At 45.3% G+C, this 20,055-nt stretch overlaps 1 protein-coding gene across 4 annotated transcripts in view; it reads right to left on the bottom strand.

The window, feature by feature from the left end:
* The window catches only part of LOC130388322 (neurogenic locus notch homolog protein 1-like), a 59,514-nt gene that overhangs the window by 34,062 nt on the left and 5,397 nt on the right, over window positions 1-20,055 (bottom strand). For 2 of the 4 annotated variants that reach the window (XM_056597782.1, XM_056597781.1), the window contains exons 3-9: window positions 14,390-14,649; window positions 9,854-10,087; window positions 7,618-7,740; window positions 6,896-7,129; window positions 6,115-6,270; window positions 4,591-4,776; window positions 4,272-4,385 (exon numbers count right to left, since the gene is read on the bottom strand). In XM_056597782.1, coding sequence (XP_056453757.1) covers window positions 4,272-4,385; window positions 4,591-4,776; window positions 6,115-6,270; window positions 6,896-7,129; window positions 7,618-7,740; window positions 9,854-10,087; window positions 14,390-14,649 — 1,307 coding nt within the window. Of the gene's footprint in view, window positions 1-4,271; window positions 4,386-4,590; window positions 4,777-6,114; window positions 6,271-6,895; window positions 7,130-7,617; window positions 7,741-9,853; window positions 10,088-11,060; window positions 11,171-14,389; window positions 14,650-20,055 lie in introns of all 4 variants that reach the window. The other 2 variants (XM_056597784.1, XM_056597783.1) reach the window with 2 other exon arrangements.

Below are 20,055 nucleotides of genomic sequence, written 5' to 3'. Positions count from 1 at the left end.
AAAAAAACTTTTTACCATTTTGGACACATTTGAACTGTCTCAACATGTGAAAGAGGCTACTCATTGTAAGGGGCACACTCTAGACCTGGTTATCACAAAGGGCCTCAATGTTTCTGATCTCTCTGTGACTGATCCTTCCTTGTCTGACCACTTTTGTGTTTTCTTTAACATATCTTTTATTCCCGACATACAGAAAAAATCAAACACTGTCAAAAAACGGTATATACCCATGTTCTGCTGATGATCTTGTAGAAAACTTTAATTTGAAAATTTTGAAAGTCATAGATGTCATTGCACCTTATAAGGTTAAAACGATTTCTGGAAAGCAAAAGGCACCCTGGAGAAAAGCTGCTTCTGTAACAGCACAGAAAAAGGAATGCAGGAAGGTTGAACGCATCTGGCGTAAAACAAAACTTCATATTCACCATGATATCTATAAAGAGAGCCTCCGTGCCTACAATTTAGACTTAAAAAATGCTAGAGAAACATTTTTCTCCAATATCATTAAAACCAACACTAATAATGCAAAAACCCTATTTGCAACTGTTGACAGACTGACCAACCCCCCAACAGAAATTCCACCTGATCTCCATTCCACGCAGAAATGCAATGAGTTTGCAGCTTTTTATATTGATAAAATTGAAGGTATCAGACGAGCCATCAATATCTCCACGTCAAACAAAAATGTTGGACTACCACCCTGTTCAGGCAAAAATTACGTGGCAAGGATGGCATGCTTTAATGTTATAGACTCTCAAAATCTTGTGGAAACTGTGACACAACTAAAGCCATCCACCTGTTGCCTTGATACTATACCTACCAACCTCTTTAAGAATGTTTTCGACTGCCTAGCAGTAGACATATTGCAGATAGTTAACAACTCTCTCCAGTCAGGCAAGTTCCCAAAAGCTTTGAAAACTGCAGTTATTAAACCCCTTTTAAAAAAGCGGATCCTCGATGCCTCTATTATTAACAACTATAGACCAATATCAAATCTACCCTTCATAAGTAAAATCATTGAGAAAGTTGTCCTCCAGCAACTAAATCACTTCCTGGCATCAACTGGTTGCTATGACACCTTCCAATCAGGATTTCGACCCCTGCACAGCACTGAGACCGCCCTTATTAAAGTTGTAAACGACATCCGTCTTAACACAGACTCTGGCAAAACCTCAATACTAATGCTACTTGACCTCAGTGCTGCATTCGACACTGTAGACCATACATTACTTCTGGAAAGGTTAGAAAACTGGGTGGGGCTTTCAGGCACTGTCTTAAATTGGTTCAGGTCCTACCTACAAAATAGGAACTACTTTGTTTCCATTGGCGACTTTGTATCAGAATCAACCAATGTGACATGTGGAGTCCCACAAGGTTCGATCTTAGGACCCTCTTTATTCAACATCTACATGCTCCCACTAGGGCAAATCATGCAAAATAACAATATTGACCATCATTGCTATGCTGATGACACGCAAATCTATTTATCGCTATCAGCAAATGACTATCGGCCCATAGATCTGCTGTGCCAGTGCATTGAGCAAGTGAAGGAATGGATGTGCCGAAATTTCCTTCAACTAAATGAGGACAAAACAGAGATAATTGTATTTGGTTCTAAAACGGAAAGGCTTAAAGTAACCCAACACCTTCACTCTCTGTCCCTGAAAACCTCAATCAAAGCCAGAAATCTAGGGGTTATCATGGATTCAGATTTACATTTTGACAGTCACATCAAATCAGTTACAAAATCGGCATATTATCACCTTAAAAATATAGCAAGACTTAGAGGGCTCATGTCCACCGAAGACTTACAAAAACTTGTACATGCCTTTATCACTAGTAAGCTTGATTACTGCAATGGTCTCCTCACAGGTCTCCCAAAACAAACTCTGAGGAAGCTTCAGCTTGTTCAGAATGCTGCTGCTAGAGTTCTAACAAAGACCAAAAAATTTGATCATATTACACCAATTCTGAAATCGTTACATTGGCTTCCTGTAGGTCAGAGAATTGATTTTAAAATCATGTTGCTAACCTATAAATCCCTACATGGTTTAGGCCCAAAATACTTAACTGATATGCTTCCACTACATCAGCCTTCTAGACCACTAAGATCCTCTGAGACCAATCTGTTAATTATCCCCAGAGTAAACACAAAACATGGGAAAGCAGGATTTAGTTACTATGCAACAAATAGCTGGAATAAACTCCCAGAGGATTTAAGACTTGCCCCAACTCTGAGCACCTTTAAAACAAGACTGAAGACTTTTATGTTTGCTATAGCTTTCTGCTAAAATCTTAAATACATTGCCTTTATTTTCTATTTTAATACTAAAATGCCTTTTTCTATTCTACCCATTTCTTTGCATATGTTTTTCTTTTACTTATCTATTATTTTATTTTATTGTATGACAATGTTTATATGTGAAGCACTTTGAGTCTGCCTTGTGTATGAAAAGTGCTATATAAATAAAGTTGCCTTGCCTTGCCTTGCCTTGCCTTTGTAGCCTACACTCAGATGTATACTCATTCTTGCATGCAAGTCTCTTGAATCATAAGGAAATAAAAACATTCATAGCATGCAAGTTATTCTAAAGAGGTCTGCTCTCTCCGTGCGTAGCCCCGCCATCTCCAGTGAACCAAGAAAGCCGGCTCTGTAACGACGGGGGATTTTACCCCTTGGTTTTACACAAGCAAGAAGGGGAAATTGCCGGGCGTGCCAAGCTGCGACCTAACTGGCTTGGCAGTGTAAAATGCCTACACACATACAAACCCAAACCACACACACCCTTACTTTTCCTTTGCTATAACCATCTGTGCTCCTCCAAAACTCACTGACCCCCTTTCCCAACAGGACCCCCATCCCCACCACCCTCCACACACACACACACACACACACACACACACACACACACACACACACACACACACACACACACACACACACACACACACACACACACACACACACACACACGCACACCCTTCACACACAAACCCGTCCCTCATTCCACAACTTTCCCTCCAAAAACTACTTTCAGCGCCATGGCCCCCCTCAGGTCCCCTCTAAAGGACACACACACTTGGGTGTTCAGGGGGTGCTACTAGTCTGTTATGTTGCGTCTTGTAGCACCCTTCATCCCCTCTGCATTAATCCCTCCCTCAACAGGGTTAAGGCTGCCTTGCTTCACCCGCATGCTTTGATCCGCCCTAACTCTGAGCTGCACTATTTTCCTATACAAAAAAAGAAAAAGAACACAATCTTTTTCCTCTCCTTCATATCAACCATTCAGTTGAGAGCAACAGTAGTCCCTGATGTGATGAGGTGATGAGTGTTCCTTCTCTGTTGGTTCATTCATTCTCGGAATGTTCCCGCTCTATTCACTGGCTACATTCCACCATCCCAACAAAGCATTAACACCCTGTCTTTCCTACAAACGGTGTAATTCCAGAGGAATCTCTCGTAGAAAAGACCCAAAGAAAAAGAAAACTACAACAAAATCAACTCACAGATCATTTTAGGCCTGAGCCAGGGAGAATCACACCACAAGAACACATGCACCAATTTAGATCACTGCCATACATTTATATGATACTAGTGGTATCATGAAACAAAAGTATACATACAATACCCAACTTTACTAAAGTGCACTCTCATCAGACTGGAGAAGGGATGAGAGAAAGGTGTTTAAAGTCCAAAGTCGTCTAAGCTTTACCGTATAGATTTATTTTTCCTTTTCTTGCTAACGCTGTCTTCATTCTGGGCAAGCCTGGCCTGCACGAACCTGCCTCAGGCTAGGATTAACCATCAGCCCACTGGGATAGCTGAGGGTGTGTGTGTGTGTGTGTGTGTGTGTGTGTGTGTGTGTGTGTGTGTGTGTGTGTGTGTGTGTGTGTGTGTGTGTGTGTGTGTGTGTGTGTGTGTGCGTGCGTGCGTGCGTGCGTGCGTGCGTGCGTGCGTGCGTGCGTGCGTGCGTGCGTGCGTGCGTGCGTGCGTGCGTGTGTGTGTGTGTACATGTGTCTGTGGGTATCACTGTGTGTCTGTGTATATGCGTGTGCACAATCACATGGCACACTTTCGTCTGCTTCTGGCAAAGACAAATAGAAAGACAGGCGGACCAAAAGAGGAGAAACTAAGAGAGAATAGCAAAAAGAAAGAAAGATAGCAAGAAAGAAACTACTGCTCCCCTTTGGCCTCCACCTCCCAACCACCACCTCCTCCCCAGCCACTACCAGCCCTCCCTCCCTCCCCCATACCAAAGTGTGTGGCTCACCAGTGGGGCACTGGCATTGGAAGGCATTGATCTTGTCGATGCAGAGGCCGTTGTTGTAGCAGGGGTTGTTGGCACACTCGTCTATATTGATCTGGCAGAACGGGCCTTCGTAGCCTGTTTGCCAATTAGCCATCGTCAAGGAGACAGAGGAGACAGAGGAGCAGCGGTTAAGCTAACAAAACAACCATTCAACCAAGATAAGACAGTTGTAATTACACAGCAGTAATGGATATATATTTTTTAAAAGACTAAAAACTATGAAAAAAGGCCTGTCCTCTAGCACTATTAGGTGATCCAAGGGATTGGAGGCGCCACCTACCTGGCATGCAGATGCAGTGAAAGTAGCCGATCTGGTCCAGGCAGGTGGCCTCGTTCAGGCAGGGGTTGGACATGCACTCGTTGATGTCCAGCTCGCAGCGTGCGCCCACGTAGCCCGGCTGGCACTTGCACTCGAAGGATCCTTTGGTGTTCAGGCACTTCCCAGCGTGCTCACACGGGTTGGAGCCTGGAGGAACACACTGAGTAATGAGAACTCAATAGATACCATAAGCGTAAAAGTGTAAATTTAAAGTGTAATTTATAGTTTTAGTATATTCTGACATTTCCATGGGAAGTGATTTGCTTAAAGGTCCCATGGCATGAAAATGTCACTTTATGAGGTTTTCTAACATTAATATGAGTTCCCATTGCCTGTCTATGGTCCCCCAGTAGCTAGAAATGGCATTAGGTGTAAAACAAGCTCTAGGTATCATGCTCTGCCTTTGAAAAAACAAAGCTCAGACGGGCCGATTTGGAATTTTCCCTGTGTGCCGTCATACGGGGACATGTTAGCTCCCCTTTTATCTGATTTGCACGCCCAGAGAAATTGGACCGCCAAAAAGACAATGAGCTACGACAGTGCGAGCACCACATCTGTGTGTGTAAATACACACACTGTAAGGCAAGTGTTGGAAACTTCTTTGTTATTTGGATAACCGTTCTGCTGTTGGTGTTATGGTGCATAACACGTCTGGTTCTCTGACGTCTCTGGTATTTCCAAAACGAGACTAGTGGGGGTTATCTCAGCCATGGTTGAGAAGGAATTGGGGGAAAGGAACTTTGGCTTTGACTCGCTGAAGTACATGAACCGCGACATGGAGGAGAAAGGGATTGTTGCCCGCGATTGTCTCCCGCCGGAGCCTCGCTTCCCGCTGCCCACTGCTGAGGCACCACCGCCGTGAGGCAACACCGCCGCAGGGAGTGGTGCCTCGCCGCTGCCTGTTGCCCGCTGCCAAGGCGGTGGTGCCTCGGCAGCGGGCAGCTGGGCTCCGGCGGGAAATAATCGCGGCCAACAATCATGGGCAACAATCCCTTTCTCCTCCATGTCGCGGTTCAGTTTACTTCAGATTGATGTGGAACCAGAGAAGTCTGAGAACCCGACGCACTCCTTTGAGATTCATAACATCGTCTGGAGGCGCACACAGCTTTTGGCCATGACAATATCTATTATATGATATAGATATCTATTCATAATATGATATTATTTAGATAAAGAGCTCCAACTCTCCCGCTGGAGCATCCTGAGTGTTCTAGAATATTAACAGAACAAGGCCAAAGCTGTGTGCGCCTCGCCATTGCGATACATTCACTGTAAAAACGAGCGCATGGTACCGTGGTCACAAGCTGCTCAGGGCATGTCAAACTTTCTATTATTAATGACATTTTCTAGACTAAACGATTAATCTGTAGATAATCAATTATGAAAATAATATATTCTTTATAAAATATATATATAAAAAAATAATAATATCTGTTGTATCAATGGCCATTGTTTTGGATTTGATTAGCTCCAGGTGAATTGTACCTAGGGCACACTCATCCACGTCCCGGTCGCAGGAGGCGCCCACGTAGCCCGGGGGACACGTGCACACGTGGTTCCCGTTGACCGGGTTGGTGTCACAGTTAGAACCCTTCTGGCACGGGTTACTGATGCAGGCGTCATCCAGCTGACACAGCAGTCCTGGTACCCGGGAGGAGGAGGGAGGGAGGGAGACAGAGGGAGAGGGAGAGGGTAGAAAGGAGAGAGGGATGGAGAGGGACAGGGAAAGAGACATAGATGGTGAGGGAGAGGGATATGGGGAGGGAGAATGAGAGGGAGAGATACAGAGGGAGTGGGAGAGACACAGAGGGAGAGGGAGAGAGGGAAGAAGAGAGAGATGGAGAGGGAGAGATACAGAGGGAGAGGGAGATGGAGAGAGGGAAGGAGAGAGATGGAGAGGGAGAGGGAGAGGGAGATACAGTAGGTGAGGGAGAGAGGGAGGGAGAGATACATAGGGATAGGGAGAGGGCGAGAGAGATGGAGAGGGCAAGGGAGAGAGAGAGGGAGATGGAGAGAGGGAAGGAGAGAAACGGAGAGATAAGGGAGATACAGAGGGTGAGGGAGAGAGGGAGGGAGAGATACATATGGAGAGGGAGGGGCAAGAGAGAAGGAGAGGGTGAGAGAGAGAGGGAGACGGAGAGGGAGGGGGAGAATAACATATTTATATAAAGTACTTTAATATTTTACTCTTTAGAAGCTGTTAGGAGAATGAGATGCTTCCTAATAAAGTCCAAATATAGAAAGTAGAAACCAGACCGGTTCCTACCTGTGCGTCCCAGCGGACACTCGCAGTAGAAGGAGGCGACCCGGTCGTGGCAGGTGGAGCCCTGGTGGCACGCGGCGCTCGCACAGTCGTCAATGTTGTCGCTGCAGTCATCCCCGGTCCAGCCGTTCACGCACACACACTGGTAGCTGCCGTAGGTGTTGTGGCATGTGCCTCCGTTCTGGCACGCGTTGGGCATCAGCTGGCACTCGTCAACATCTTCTGTGCACTGCTGGCCTGCAGCACAGAGGCAAGAGGGTAGTCAGACTCCATCCAAAACATGGACATTATGGAAATAGAAAGGTTTTAGACCATGTATAGAACCATGCCTTTAAACAGTGTACACCAAAAGTGAGTTCATTTGTATGATTTCTACAAATGATTAAACTACTAAAATTGGTCACTTAGTGTGAGATGGTGTTGAAATGATGCGTGTGGAAGCAAAGAAGTTGATCCTGCAAGGATTTTCATGTTTTCATTTTCTGAATATTGCATTAAAAATGTGTTTCTAATGGGTGAGGGTTTTCAAGGGGAGCACGTTTTTAAGGAGAGAGGGTTCCTAATGGGAGGTAACAAAGGGAAGAGGGTTTCTAAGGGGAGAGGGTTCCTAAGGGTAGAGTAACAAAGGGAATAGGGTTTCTAAGGGGAGAGGGTTCCTAAGGGGAGAGGGTTTCTAAGGGTAGCGTTACAAAGGGAAGAGGGTTTCTAAGATGAGAGGTACATACCGGTGAACTCTGGTTTGCATTGGCAGTTGTAGGTGTTGACTCCATCCACACACAATCCATCATTAAGGCACTGATGACCGGGGCAATCGTCGATATTTTGGTCGCAATGCTTTCCAGAAAAACCTGGTTGAGGAAAGAAACAGCGATGCTTCTTAAACGTATGTCAAACGGCATTGTGGGTAGTAATTAGGGCTGGGCGATATGGACAAAATCTTATATCACGATATGAGTAATTTTATATCACGATATGGATATATATCACGATATGGTATTTTTGAAGTAAATTAAAATAATAAATGGCTTAAAATAACCATACTTCACATTTGATCAGTTTTTTCTTTTATTTTGAACTTGAATTTCCATGCTTACAAAGGAGTAAGTAGCGAACAATCTGTCATTAACTGCAGTGTCATATAGTGCAAACATCGAACTGTTTTTTCAATACAAATAACATTTTTTTTTAAAGGTGTTCTTCACACCTGCCTGGCTGTCAGTCAGTGCATTGTAATATAAAATAAAAATCACAGTATCACACAAATATTTTAAATACTAATTATACACTTATAAAATAAAGTTATGTGCTGTGCAAATAGCTGGTGGTAAAAAGTTTTGTTTTTTTCTCTCTCGGTATAAACGATATGGCCAAATCTCTCCCGGTAGACACTTTCATATCGTCCACGGTATGATATCGTCATATCGCCCAGCCCTAGTAGTAATATTGGATTATTTCGGGTACATTCACAATACAGGGTTAGACAAAGTGTCGGCAGGCACAGGTTTGTGTGGCGCCCCTCTCAAGCAGATGATAACATTCATGACCTAAGATATGAAGAAATCTTGCCCAAGATATTCAGTAGGGCTGCTCGATTATGTAAAAAATCATAATCACGATTATTTTGGTCAATATTGAAATCACGATTATTCTAACGATTATTTTTGGAGTTAAAAAACATGAAGTATTTATTCTCTCCCAAAAAACACTTTGTAACTGAGAACTTTGAAATTTGGCCTTAAAAAAATACACAAAATGGTAAAATAGAAAATGTTCAAACCTAAAATAATGTACCGATATGTATCCAGCTGTTCCATAAACATTTAATGTAAAAAGTAATAAGAAAAGAAAAATCGTTATGATCGTTTGATGATAAAATCAAAATCGCGATCAAAATTTGATTAATCGCCCAGCTCTACTATGCAGTCACATAAAGAGTCTAGGCACTTGTAACCTTCAAGCCGGAACTGAACCAGCCCATTGGGGTATTATGTGAAGGTACCACAGACACACTAACAAACCATCTATTATGGTTTCAGCAAAACACTTTCCATAGTAAGAGCAAGGAAGTGAAACTACTCCACAGTTGGGTATGTTTTAACCGTTGAGTTCTTACCCTGGGAAGAAGGGGTCCCTACTCTCTTGTGGTAACATTTACACACTTTCTAAGGTTAAGTAACCTTGAAACGCCTTCCTGAGCTTCACAACTGCCAACCACTATGCTACATTGTGTGGCATAATGTGAAATGTCAATTTAAATTCATAACTGAATAACTACATTAAAGATGAGAAAGTAAACCCCCGGGTTAGGTAAGACAAGGGTGTGAGTAAGATGGTATGAGGTCATAAAGAAACAATCACATTATAGTTATTACATTAATTGATTTCTACTCTATTCTCTGCGAATACATACAGCTTGCTGTAATGTAACTAACAGCAGGACGCAGACGCCAAAGAACTAGCGAGGGAGCTGGAAGGGGATGTTGTCTTTTGACCATTTCCTTACGATAAGACTGAAAGCCTTCCGGTACCTCTTATTCTCACACGCAGGCATACAACACACGTCCGTCCGTCCCCCCACACAAACACAAACACACACACACACACACACACACACACACACACACACACACACACACACACACACACACACACACACACACACACACACACATACACATACACACACACACACACACACACACACAATACACACACAATACACACACACACGGAAATCCAGGAGAAGCCTAGCTTATGACATCGTGTGGAAACTCGGACCAGTTGACCAGTGTTTCAGCTCGAACATCTAGGGTGATGTTTATTTCTGACATGTATATGAGATTTTACTATATGTTCACAGATAACATATCCAAAAAAAAAGCATCATACATTATACAAAAAGGTCAAGGTTTTGCGACAGATATATCATTGATACTCCATGATGGAGGGTCCTTGACGTACCTGGAACACAGGTGCACTGGTAGCTGGCGTCCCCCTTCTGGACGCAGGTGCCCCCGTTGTGGCAGGGCGAGGGGCTGCAGGGCATGTAGCGTCTCTCGCAGCGCGCGCCTGTGTACTCGGCGGGACACTGGCAGCGGTACGTGCCAACCTCGTTGACGCACACACCCCCGTGGTGGCAGGGCGGTGGGCTCTGGGCGCACTCGTTGACGTCCTTCTGGCAGGTCTGGCCGTACACTGTAAAAACGAAAACTCAAAATTGTTGGTCTCATTATGATTTCTGAGTAAAATGAATATAAAACATTAAGTATTCATGTACAACTGTGCAATGCAATTTAGTCCAACCAACAATGTTGCGTTTTGGGTCAAGAGTTGGGCTCACTGTAGTCTCTTTGTTAGCAAGACACACGGGTTTAAGTCAGACTCTGTCTGAGGCTGGGCCAACTACGGTGCGCATGCGCATTTCGACACTACCCCCCGGGGAGTCTGGGTATTCGTGATGCCGGTTGGGAAAAAGGGGTTTATTGCCATTTGTCAATTTGTTTCTGTTAGGTTAAGTTGGGTTAACGGGTTTGGGGTCTTTATTGTTTGTGTGTTGTTTATTGTGCGTAGTGTTGCCGCCACCGTTACCGAGACTTGCATGTCCGTTGGTTGGGTGTGCGGTGCGCTGTGTGTTCCGGATGTGTGTTAAATAATGGCAGCTCTCGGGATCGTGCGGTGTATGAGGCACGAGAATTGCGTCACCGTTTAACCTGGGCTCCCGTCTCGTGCAGAACAAGTTTGACCATAATGTCAAACTTGTTCTGCACTTTGGTTTGCTGCATTTAGACAGCGATTCTCTGCTGCTGAACTAGCTACATGTTGCTTGTTCTATTGCTGTCTGGCATTCAGAAATGTAAAATGGAAGTTTCAAATTATTCATTTTAATAAAGTGAACTTAAAACTCGTTTTGCATTCTTTGAAATGTTTTTTTTTTTTTTTTATAATATTAATCCTTAATATAATGTTAACTTAATTTGAAATATTAAGTTAACACCCCTGACTTATTTTTTTGAGTTTGTAAAATATAAAAATCTTAGTTGGTATAACTCTAACTTTCAAGTTTGTCTAAAGAAGAAATTCACGTTTTTGATGGGCTCAAAACTCAAAAATTGATTGCAGTAAGTTGCCTTGCAATTTTGAGTTTGCTCAACTTTTTATTTTTTACAGTGTAGAAGGACAGGGTGCAGGTGCACGAGTACTGGGACTGCAGTGGAACGCACTGCCCGCCGTTAGAGCAGGGGTTGGAGGCACAGGGGTTGGCCTGCTGGCACACCACACCTGGAGAAGATTAAACATCCTTTATCCTCTGTTGGGAAATATAAGACTGAATGGCTCTTAGCTCTCTGTGTGTCTCTCTCTCACTCCGATCCTCTCTCACTCTTATCACTCTTTTCTCCCTTATTCTGTCTTATCGTCCTTCTTTTCCATCATCTAACTTTAGAAAGTCTTCCGGAGCCCTTGGGCGATGTCTCCATAGATCACATCTTAAAACAACCTACTGTAATGTTTAGATTGATCTGATTATTTCCTCTGGTTGTAAGCTGTATCAAGTCAAGGACTATGCCAACCCATGCTTTCTGTATCATACAAGATTTAATCTTCTATGTTTTTTGTTCACATATAGGTCAGGCAATATGGACTGTAGTTGTCTCCACATTTAAAGATCCCATGCCATTCTATTTTATGATGCTTTAATATAGGTATTAGTGGGCCACAAACACAGTATTCAAAGACGTCCCCGAAATTCAGCCGTGGTGCAGAGTTACAGTCACTCCGAAACAGTCGCACATTGAGCTTCCCTCAAACGCGCTGTTTCGGTGGGCGTGTCAAGGCAGGTCAAGGAGGGGGGTGGGGGTGTGGCCCTGAGCAGCTTGTAGCCACTACCATGCGCTCTGTATACGGTGGGCGTGTCAAGGCAGGTCAAGGAGGGGGGTGGGGGTGTGGCCCTGAGCAGCTTGTAGCCACTGACAGTACCATGCGCTCTGTTTACGGTGGATGTATCGCAATGGCTCGTAGAAACCCATATTATCCATAGATATCTATATCATATAATATATAATATATATTATCACCTGGCCCTGAGCAGCTTGTAGCCACGGTACCATGTGCTCTGTTTACGGTGGATGTATCGCAATGGCTCTTAGAAACCCATATTATACATAGATATCTATATCATATAATATATATAATATATATTATCACGGCCAAAAGCTGTGTGAGCCTCCAGACGATAGGTTATTATGAATCTCAAACGACCGCGTCTACTTCAGATTGATGTGGAAGTGGAAGAACCAGAGACGTCGGAGAACCCGACCGACGAAGTCCTTTGTGATTCATTATATCGTCTGGACGCGCACACAGCTTTTGGCCGTGATAATATGTATTATTTGATATAGATATCTATGTATTATATGATATTATTTAGATATAGAGCAGAGCTCCAGGACTGTAACGCAAGTGTTGTACACTTCCTTGTTATTTGGATAACCGTTCTGCTGTTGGTGTGATGGCGCATAACACGTCGGACTCTCGTCTCTGGTATTTCTACAACGAGACTTGTAGTGGGGGTTATCTCAGCCATGGTTGAGAATGAATTGGGGAAAAGGAACTTTGGCTTTGACTCCCTGAAGTAGGCTACATGAACCACGCTAGGAGGAGAAAGGGATTGTTGGCCGCGAATGTATCCCGCTTGAGCCCTGCTTCCCGCCGCCTCGGCAGCGGTCAGCGCTAATCACCGCATCCTGAAGCCGAGGCGGTGGTCCATCGGCAGCGAGGCTCCGGCGGGAGACAACCGCGGTCAACAATCCCTTTCTCCTCCATGTCGTGGTTCATGACTTCAGGGAGTCAAAGCCAAAGTTCCTTTCCCCCAATTCATTCTCAACCATGGCCGAGATAACCCCCACTACAGGTCTAGTTGTAGAAATACCATAGACGAGAGTCCGACGTGTTATGTGCCATCACACCAACAGCAGAACGGTTATCCAAATAACAAGGAAGTGTACAACACTTGCGTTACAGTCCTGGAGCTCTATATCTAAATAATATCATATAATACATAGATATCTATATCAAATAATACATATTATCACGGCCAAAAGCTGTGTGCACGTCCAGACGATATAATGAATCACAAAGGACTTCGTCGGGTTCTCCGACGTCTCTGGTTCTTCCACTTCCACATCAATCTGTAGTACAGAACCGTGCGCTGCCTGCTGCCTGCTGCCTGCTGCCTGCTGCCTGCTGCCTGCTGCCTGCTGCCGGCGCGAGGCACCACCGCCCGGCTGCCCGCTGCCGGGCGGTGGTGCTTCGCGGCGGTGGTGCCTCGCGGCAACCGGCGGCAGGCAGCATGTCGCAGTTCATGTAGTTCGATGTCGTTCTGCCATTGCATTCAAAATTCTGTAACTAGCCTGTTACTACGAACTAAGCAACTACCGTACACGTATTAGCATTTAGCACTAGCTCAATCACGACTCCTTCAGAATTCTTGTGGGTGGTTACGAACCAACCAAGTGGGCAGGGCCATGAATAATAATTTGACAACGCTACGTCACAGTGTCACCTTATCCAGATCGGCTCATTTCTTCTGCCTTTTTCCTTTCATTGCCTATTGCATTCAGCAGACAAACTGCATAGATTTCAAACTTACCACAGCTCACAAACTTATTCAGACCTATGTTATTTAACAAACAATAGGAAAAATGTGATTTTAATGGCATGGGCTCTTTAAGAGAAGGTCCACAATGTAAATTCATAAGCCAAAGCAATTGGCACAATATCTGCCGAAACAAAGCTTAAAGTGATAGCTCTTATAAAATAAAGTACCAAATTCATAAGAACAATTTGAAACAGGGCAACCTGCATCAAAAGCAACCTTCATTCATGGCCACTTTTGCTGCACAATTCCGCATAAATAAATGTCATTAATGTTTTGGTTCCATAGGGAACCAACTTCACACAGGTGACATTTCGAACCCTGCGCTATTTAAGTTTGTCTATTAGAAACCTCTGCTGAGCTGTAGAGTACAGTACAGTTAATGCTTTATCAGTTTGTTATTTTCGTTCTACACAGAGGGACAGAGGACTTGTGGATGGGGACGTTGACTTCTTGAGAGACCGTCTAGTTCAGATATGTGTTAATGGAGTCTCTGTATTAAGAAACTTGGACTGATGAGATGATCCTAAAGCCACTGACGGGATACTGATGTTTTGCCATTTTGCGTTATTTAAATACCACATTTGTTTTTACCATTTAAACCACTTTTAAAACAATCAGTTGATAAAAACTCGATCCTGCAGCAGTTACCTCCACCTGCTACGTTTACAGGCAGTAACATTTTTGCACTGAATATTGAATGGACTTTTTCTCTTCACTGAATATCAATATAATTAATATATAATTAATTTCGAAACCTAAGGAATATCCGAAGTTTGACATGATGTATTGGTGCCAGCCCTAGTATCAACAGGTACTCCTAGCGATACCTAATGATCTCTTACCGGACCACCCTGGGGCGCAGCGGCAGCGGTACGTCCGGAGGCCGTCGGGCTCGCAGGTTGCTCCATTCTGGCACGGCGAGCTGGAGCAGGCGTCGGTCGGCGTGGTGCAGTGACGGTCGGCCCAGCCCGGCCTGCAGGCACAGCTGAAGTCCACTGTGTTTCCGTGCGGCACAGAGCGGCACACGCCTCCGTTCATGCATGGCCCCGTGGTGCAGGGGTTGTGGACCTGGCAGCGGCTACCCACGTATCCCTCGCTGCACCTGAGAGGAACAGGGAAGGTTTGGTCAGACAGCCCAAGGATGGAGCGACTAAACTGTTCCATTGAGCCATTTAGCAGATGTTTCTATCCAGGGTCCAGAATTCACTTACTAACTAACCAAAGAGGAAAATCAGCGGGCCAAGGAAACTATTTCAAAATTATGTGTTACCCATATACTTACATGTTATGTTGTAAACAATCCCTATTTGTAACTGGCGAATGGTCAACTCTATCCACCATTGGCTGGTGGTAGGTGTTCATTTTGGACAAGGCTTATCTTTATCCAAAAGCCTCTTGAAAATGATTTGATTTTGAGCTGCTCTAAAGGAGGTTGCTCTAAATGTGCTGCACAAATGCTACTGATTTGAGTTTGTAGCATTTTCCGGTCGTCGGGTCATACATAACAAGGATGTTGCAGCTTTGTTATCACATTACTTAAAAGGGGGTGGATAAAGGAAAATGAGATAGCTGTCTCTTTTGGCCTGGCTTACACATGAACAGAGTCAGACCCATGGAGGATGAAGGGTCTTCAGAGGACACAATGGTCAGCCTGTGATAGCTCCATTGCATGGGAAACACAGGGCCTGTGCTAACCAATGGTAGCCTAGCTAACTGGTGGTTGGTCTGAAAGCGCCTCCAGGGTCAGTAGGCTGTGTCTCTCTGTGTTTGTTTTACAACCAGCAACACAGCCATGAGAAACTATGCAGCCAGGGGGGCATTCATCCCTCCAGTGACCCCATCCTGACAAAATGTGTCCCGGGCCGTAAAACACAAGAGAGGCTGGGATAGATGGAAGGATTAGATGGGAGTATGAGGATGGGGCAAGCACTCTTGTGATGTTTCTCACAGGTTGTGTTTTAGCCATAAACACTGACGCCCCCAGCAAGAGCTTCCCAGAGAGACAGAGACAGAGACATAGAGACAGACACACACATAAGCACACACACACACACACACACACACACACACACACACACACACACACACAGCGCAGCAGCACACACACACACACACACACACACACACACACACACACACACACACACACACACACACACACACACACACACACGCAGACAGGAAGACAGGCAGGCCAGTAGGTTGGTCAGGTTTGAGAGTGGATGGGGAAACCACCTTGAAGCATGTCAGGGGAACCCCCCCCACTCTCTTTCTGTCAAATTCCCATATTCCACATTTTAGAAAAAAAAAAGGCTGTCACCACAGCAACGCTGGGTGGCCGACAATATTTTTTTGAGTACAAAACAAAAGAAGGCAACACATCCACCTCTGTTTACAGCGTTTTTTTAACCCAGCCGAAAACATATCAGCCACGAATTCCTGTCAGTAATCCCGTTTTTCTCCAAAATTAGAAAGGAAAAAAAGGTTAAACAGGAGTAGCCAGCTACAATAAGCCCCCCCCCCCCCCCCCCCCCCCAGGCTTTAAGGCCTGAGACCGTCCCCCTCTGGTCCCTTTGTCACTGCTCATTCATCCACAGGACAAGGCTGTGTCTGTCCCATGTCTGAGCTGCAAGCTAACATTGTGGCGGCTTCAAAGCGCCGCGGCTCCCAGCCTCCGCTGTGAGCCACTGCTGTGAGACCCGTTATTCTGAACTACTGGAGAGGCTGCCTCAGACACAGGAGCCTGGGACTGTGTGTGAACACCCCAGAATTCCCATGAGGAGCTTCAGAACTGTGTTTATTGTATGGGTACCATATGGGAGCATGGGTTTATATTCCCATTTATTTACTTCATCTTTTCGTATATTTGTTTCCTATTATTTAGACTAAATGTTTAGCCTTTTTTTTCCATCTTTTCGTCACTTTTGTTTTTGTGCTTTATATTTGTTTCTTATTAATTTACTCTTTATTCAGTTTTTCTATGATCTTGTGAAGGGATCAATGTTAAAAGAAACAATTTTCGGGTTGGTATCAATAAAGTAATCGAATCTGAGGGGATGATGAAGTCTTAACATGAACCCCTCCGTATGGCCCCCACACCAGAACCCCTCCGTATGGCCCCCACATCCCCCCACCCGGGACCAGAACCCCTCCCTATGTCCCCCACCCCAGAACCCCTCCGTACGGCCCCCCCACACCCCCAAACCCCTCCGTACGGCCCCCCCACACCCCCAAACCCCTCCGTACGGCCCCCACCCGGGACCAGAACAACGTAGTGAACAACCTTCTCTGAACCTCAAATAAAAAGCAGTGGTGTACTTTTGTGGTTTCACCAGCCCAGTTGTTCTGTGAAGTAGCACCACACACACACACACCCCACACAACCTATCAAGGCTTGTTTGTTTAATGCATTAAGTTTAAATAAATAAGACCTGATCGTTGAAGCGTGTGGCAGCGTTGAATCCTGATATGCATAAGGTGAAGGAATTCACTTTCCACTGCATTCCTGAACCCTGGAGATCATCCTCATTCTCTCACAGGACAGCAGGAGCATGCTGGGTGGTGATGATGTCAATGGTGGAGGTGCATCGTAATGTTTTCAGTGTAGCAATGTTGACAGGGAGAGGAAGGGGGGTCCAGTGAGGACCCCTCGGTGGTGGCGGTGACGGCTGGGCCCGTGAGGGGGTGCAAGAGTGTGCTGGAAAAAGGCCAGGGACCAGGTGTGCATGTTAATGAGTCGGCCATGGCAGCTGCTGCCCTCCTCCCTCCCTCCCCCCTCCTCTCTTCCTCCAGTCTACTCCTCACTCATTGCCCCCCCCTCCCTCCCCCACCAGCAAATTTAGAGGGGGAAAATAATTCATTTTGATGAAATTTTGAGGGACAGTTTTATAAGAGATTTGTTTGATCTGGGGACAGCACGAGAGTTATCAACAGGCCAGAAGTGAAGGGGACAGAGAGCGAGGATATGATAGCTAGAGAGAGGGGGAGAGAGAGAAAGACAACTAGAAAGAGAGACGGGGCGAGAGACAGAGAGATACCCACAGAGATACAGAGAGACATAAAGAGAGAGAGCAAGAGACAGAAAAAGGGGGAGACAGACAGAGATTTTTTTCCTTTCGAGGCGGAGGGCAGTAGCCCCTCCCCTTTCCTCTCCTCCCATCCTGTGTCCACTCTTCCTCTTTATATTCCTCTTCGTCTTTTGCCTCGTTGCCCACTTATCATCCAATTTCTCCTCATTATTTGTTGAGTATTTTACATAACTTTTTATTTGGTGGACAGCCATCACACAAACACACGCACGCACGCACGCACGCACGCACGCACGCACGCACACACACACACACACACACACACGTAGAGGGGGGTATAGTACTAGAGAAACTTTAGGTGGAGTACAGTACATTAGAGTAGACGAGGAGTAAGGTAGGGTACAGTAGAGTAGAGGAAGAGTAATGTAGATTACAGTGGAGTGAGGGCCTAATGATTGAGAAGGAATGTTGGTGTTTGTCTCAAACTGAACCCCCTCCTCGTCTCCCACCCTTACCCCCTCCCATTCTCTCTGCACAAAGAAAACATCAATGGAGCGGGCTGACTGCCGCTTTACAGCTCCGCCATAAAAGTAACACCAGGTTTTCAACCGCACTCAGGGCACCTCACCCACCTAGCCCTCTAGATCCGAAAGACAAATACAAAGTCTAGATTGCCCCCCCCCCGCAGGTCCACGTGAAGGCTCTCTGCAAACAAGCTCACGTGAAAGTGAGGCTCTATGTCCACCACAGCTCGCGCTTCACAAGGTTATAGTTGGCTCTTTGAACTGTATGGAGCCCAAAGAATAAAGGGTGGTCGCCGGGCAGCCCCGCGCACGCAGACGCTTTTATAGGGCATTTAATCGCCTGTATATACCTCAGACCCCTTTAAATAGGGGGGATTAAGACAAAAGGCATTCATTAAGGCTTTTTTTATTTTCCTTTTTTGATTTAAAGAGACGTGACTTTGCGCAGAACAAATAAGCATAGCAGCTGCTCCAACAAGAGAGAGCTCAGAGCAGGCCGGGGATAATCTCAGCAGTGTGGGGTTAGAGCAGCAGCAGCAGGTAAACTGAACGGCCAGCAAGATAATCAGTGTGGGACAAATCAGGAGCTGAGCAAACATCAGGTGTGAGGAGGAGGGGGGTTCATCCGACTGTGTGTGAGACAATCATCTACTGATACTAAACTGTTATGATCTGTCATCTCCTCAGAGTGCGGTCCCACTACTATTGTTCTCCAGTATGTTTTCTCTAGCTCCGCGCTGCGCTGGGACTGCTGCTGCGGCGCGCGGCGGCCTCTGTTACCCGTGGCAACAGGTCGGCACGATGGGGAGCCCCTCAGCAGATGTTGTGGTGACATATGACCCCGAGCCAGGCCTAGCTCAGGGAAAATAAATATAAGGGGGGCTTTCTGCCGTATTGGGCCAATCTGCCATCTGCCTCTTCATGGGGTCACACGACACACAGAAAGAGATAGGGCTCTTTGAAGCAGATCTAGGTTACATATGTTACACTGTAGATAAACAAACTGGGAGAACCATTCCTGTAGCCCAGTAAGAGGCTTTGTGAATTAAGTTGTCTATAGGTTTTTATTCCATTACTATTGTGAGAAGCACACTTAAGCACTGTGGGACAATAAAAGCAGGGCTATTATGGATCCATTACAAATAGGTTTATTGGTCGGTTTTTTTTGGGGGGATTTTTAAATCATGACTATTGTCCCTTTATTTGAAGCAGAAACGACCTGCTGCTGTTTGGTCTTTCTTTCCATGGCAGTGACCAGAATTCATCATGTTGGTTTTGTGTCTATATAAACGGTATCAAACTGTCCAAGCTGATAAGGTGAACGTGTTTTTTCACCCTTTGTCTGGTGCGTTTGTGTTTTTCTTATTTTCTATCTGTGGGCCCCACTGCTCCCCCATTTTCCTTCTCATTTCCTGGCTGTTGGCCGCCCGGCCCTACACTAATTTTCCTTTGGTCTAGTCGGAACTTTAAAAGGTATGGCCTGAGGGAGTTAAAAGGGGAGGAAGTTTATCTTTTTGTTTACCTAAACTTCCCAGCAAGTCTTCTTAAGGTTGGGCTCTTTCTTAACATTGACGCAAATCTGTACCGCAATGCAAGAAAACTAAAGGCTGAAAAATACCTCAAACATACACAAACAACCCAGGGCTTGGGGAATTAGATTGCTGAAAAACAAAATAGGTTGTTAAATTAAGGGTTTTGTGCCAAAACCCTTTGGTACACAAGGACCAGAGCTGAGAACCAAACTCAAATTATAGCCCCCCTGGTCTCTCCCTGCCACCGTCCATCCGACCGTCCTCCTCTCTTCCTCTAATCATCCATGGGAGCTGACCGGTCTTCAATCCATCTGGACACAGCACAGCTCATTAGGGACACTGTTTATTTACTACCATTACCAAGTCAAACCATGGGAACAAGCACTCCCCCAGGGACCTGTGTGTGTGTGTGTTTGTGACAATG

The sequence above is a fragment of the Gadus chalcogrammus genome, chromosome 8 (assembly GCF_026213295.1).
Source record: "Gadus chalcogrammus isolate NIFS_2021 chromosome 8, NIFS_Gcha_1.0, whole genome shotgun sequence".
Lineage (NCBI taxonomy): Eukaryota > Metazoa > Chordata > Actinopteri > Gadiformes > Gadidae > Gadus > Gadus chalcogrammus.
Note: the sequence above shows the minus strand (reverse complement) of the source record. Positions and strands in the feature narration are given on the sequence as shown.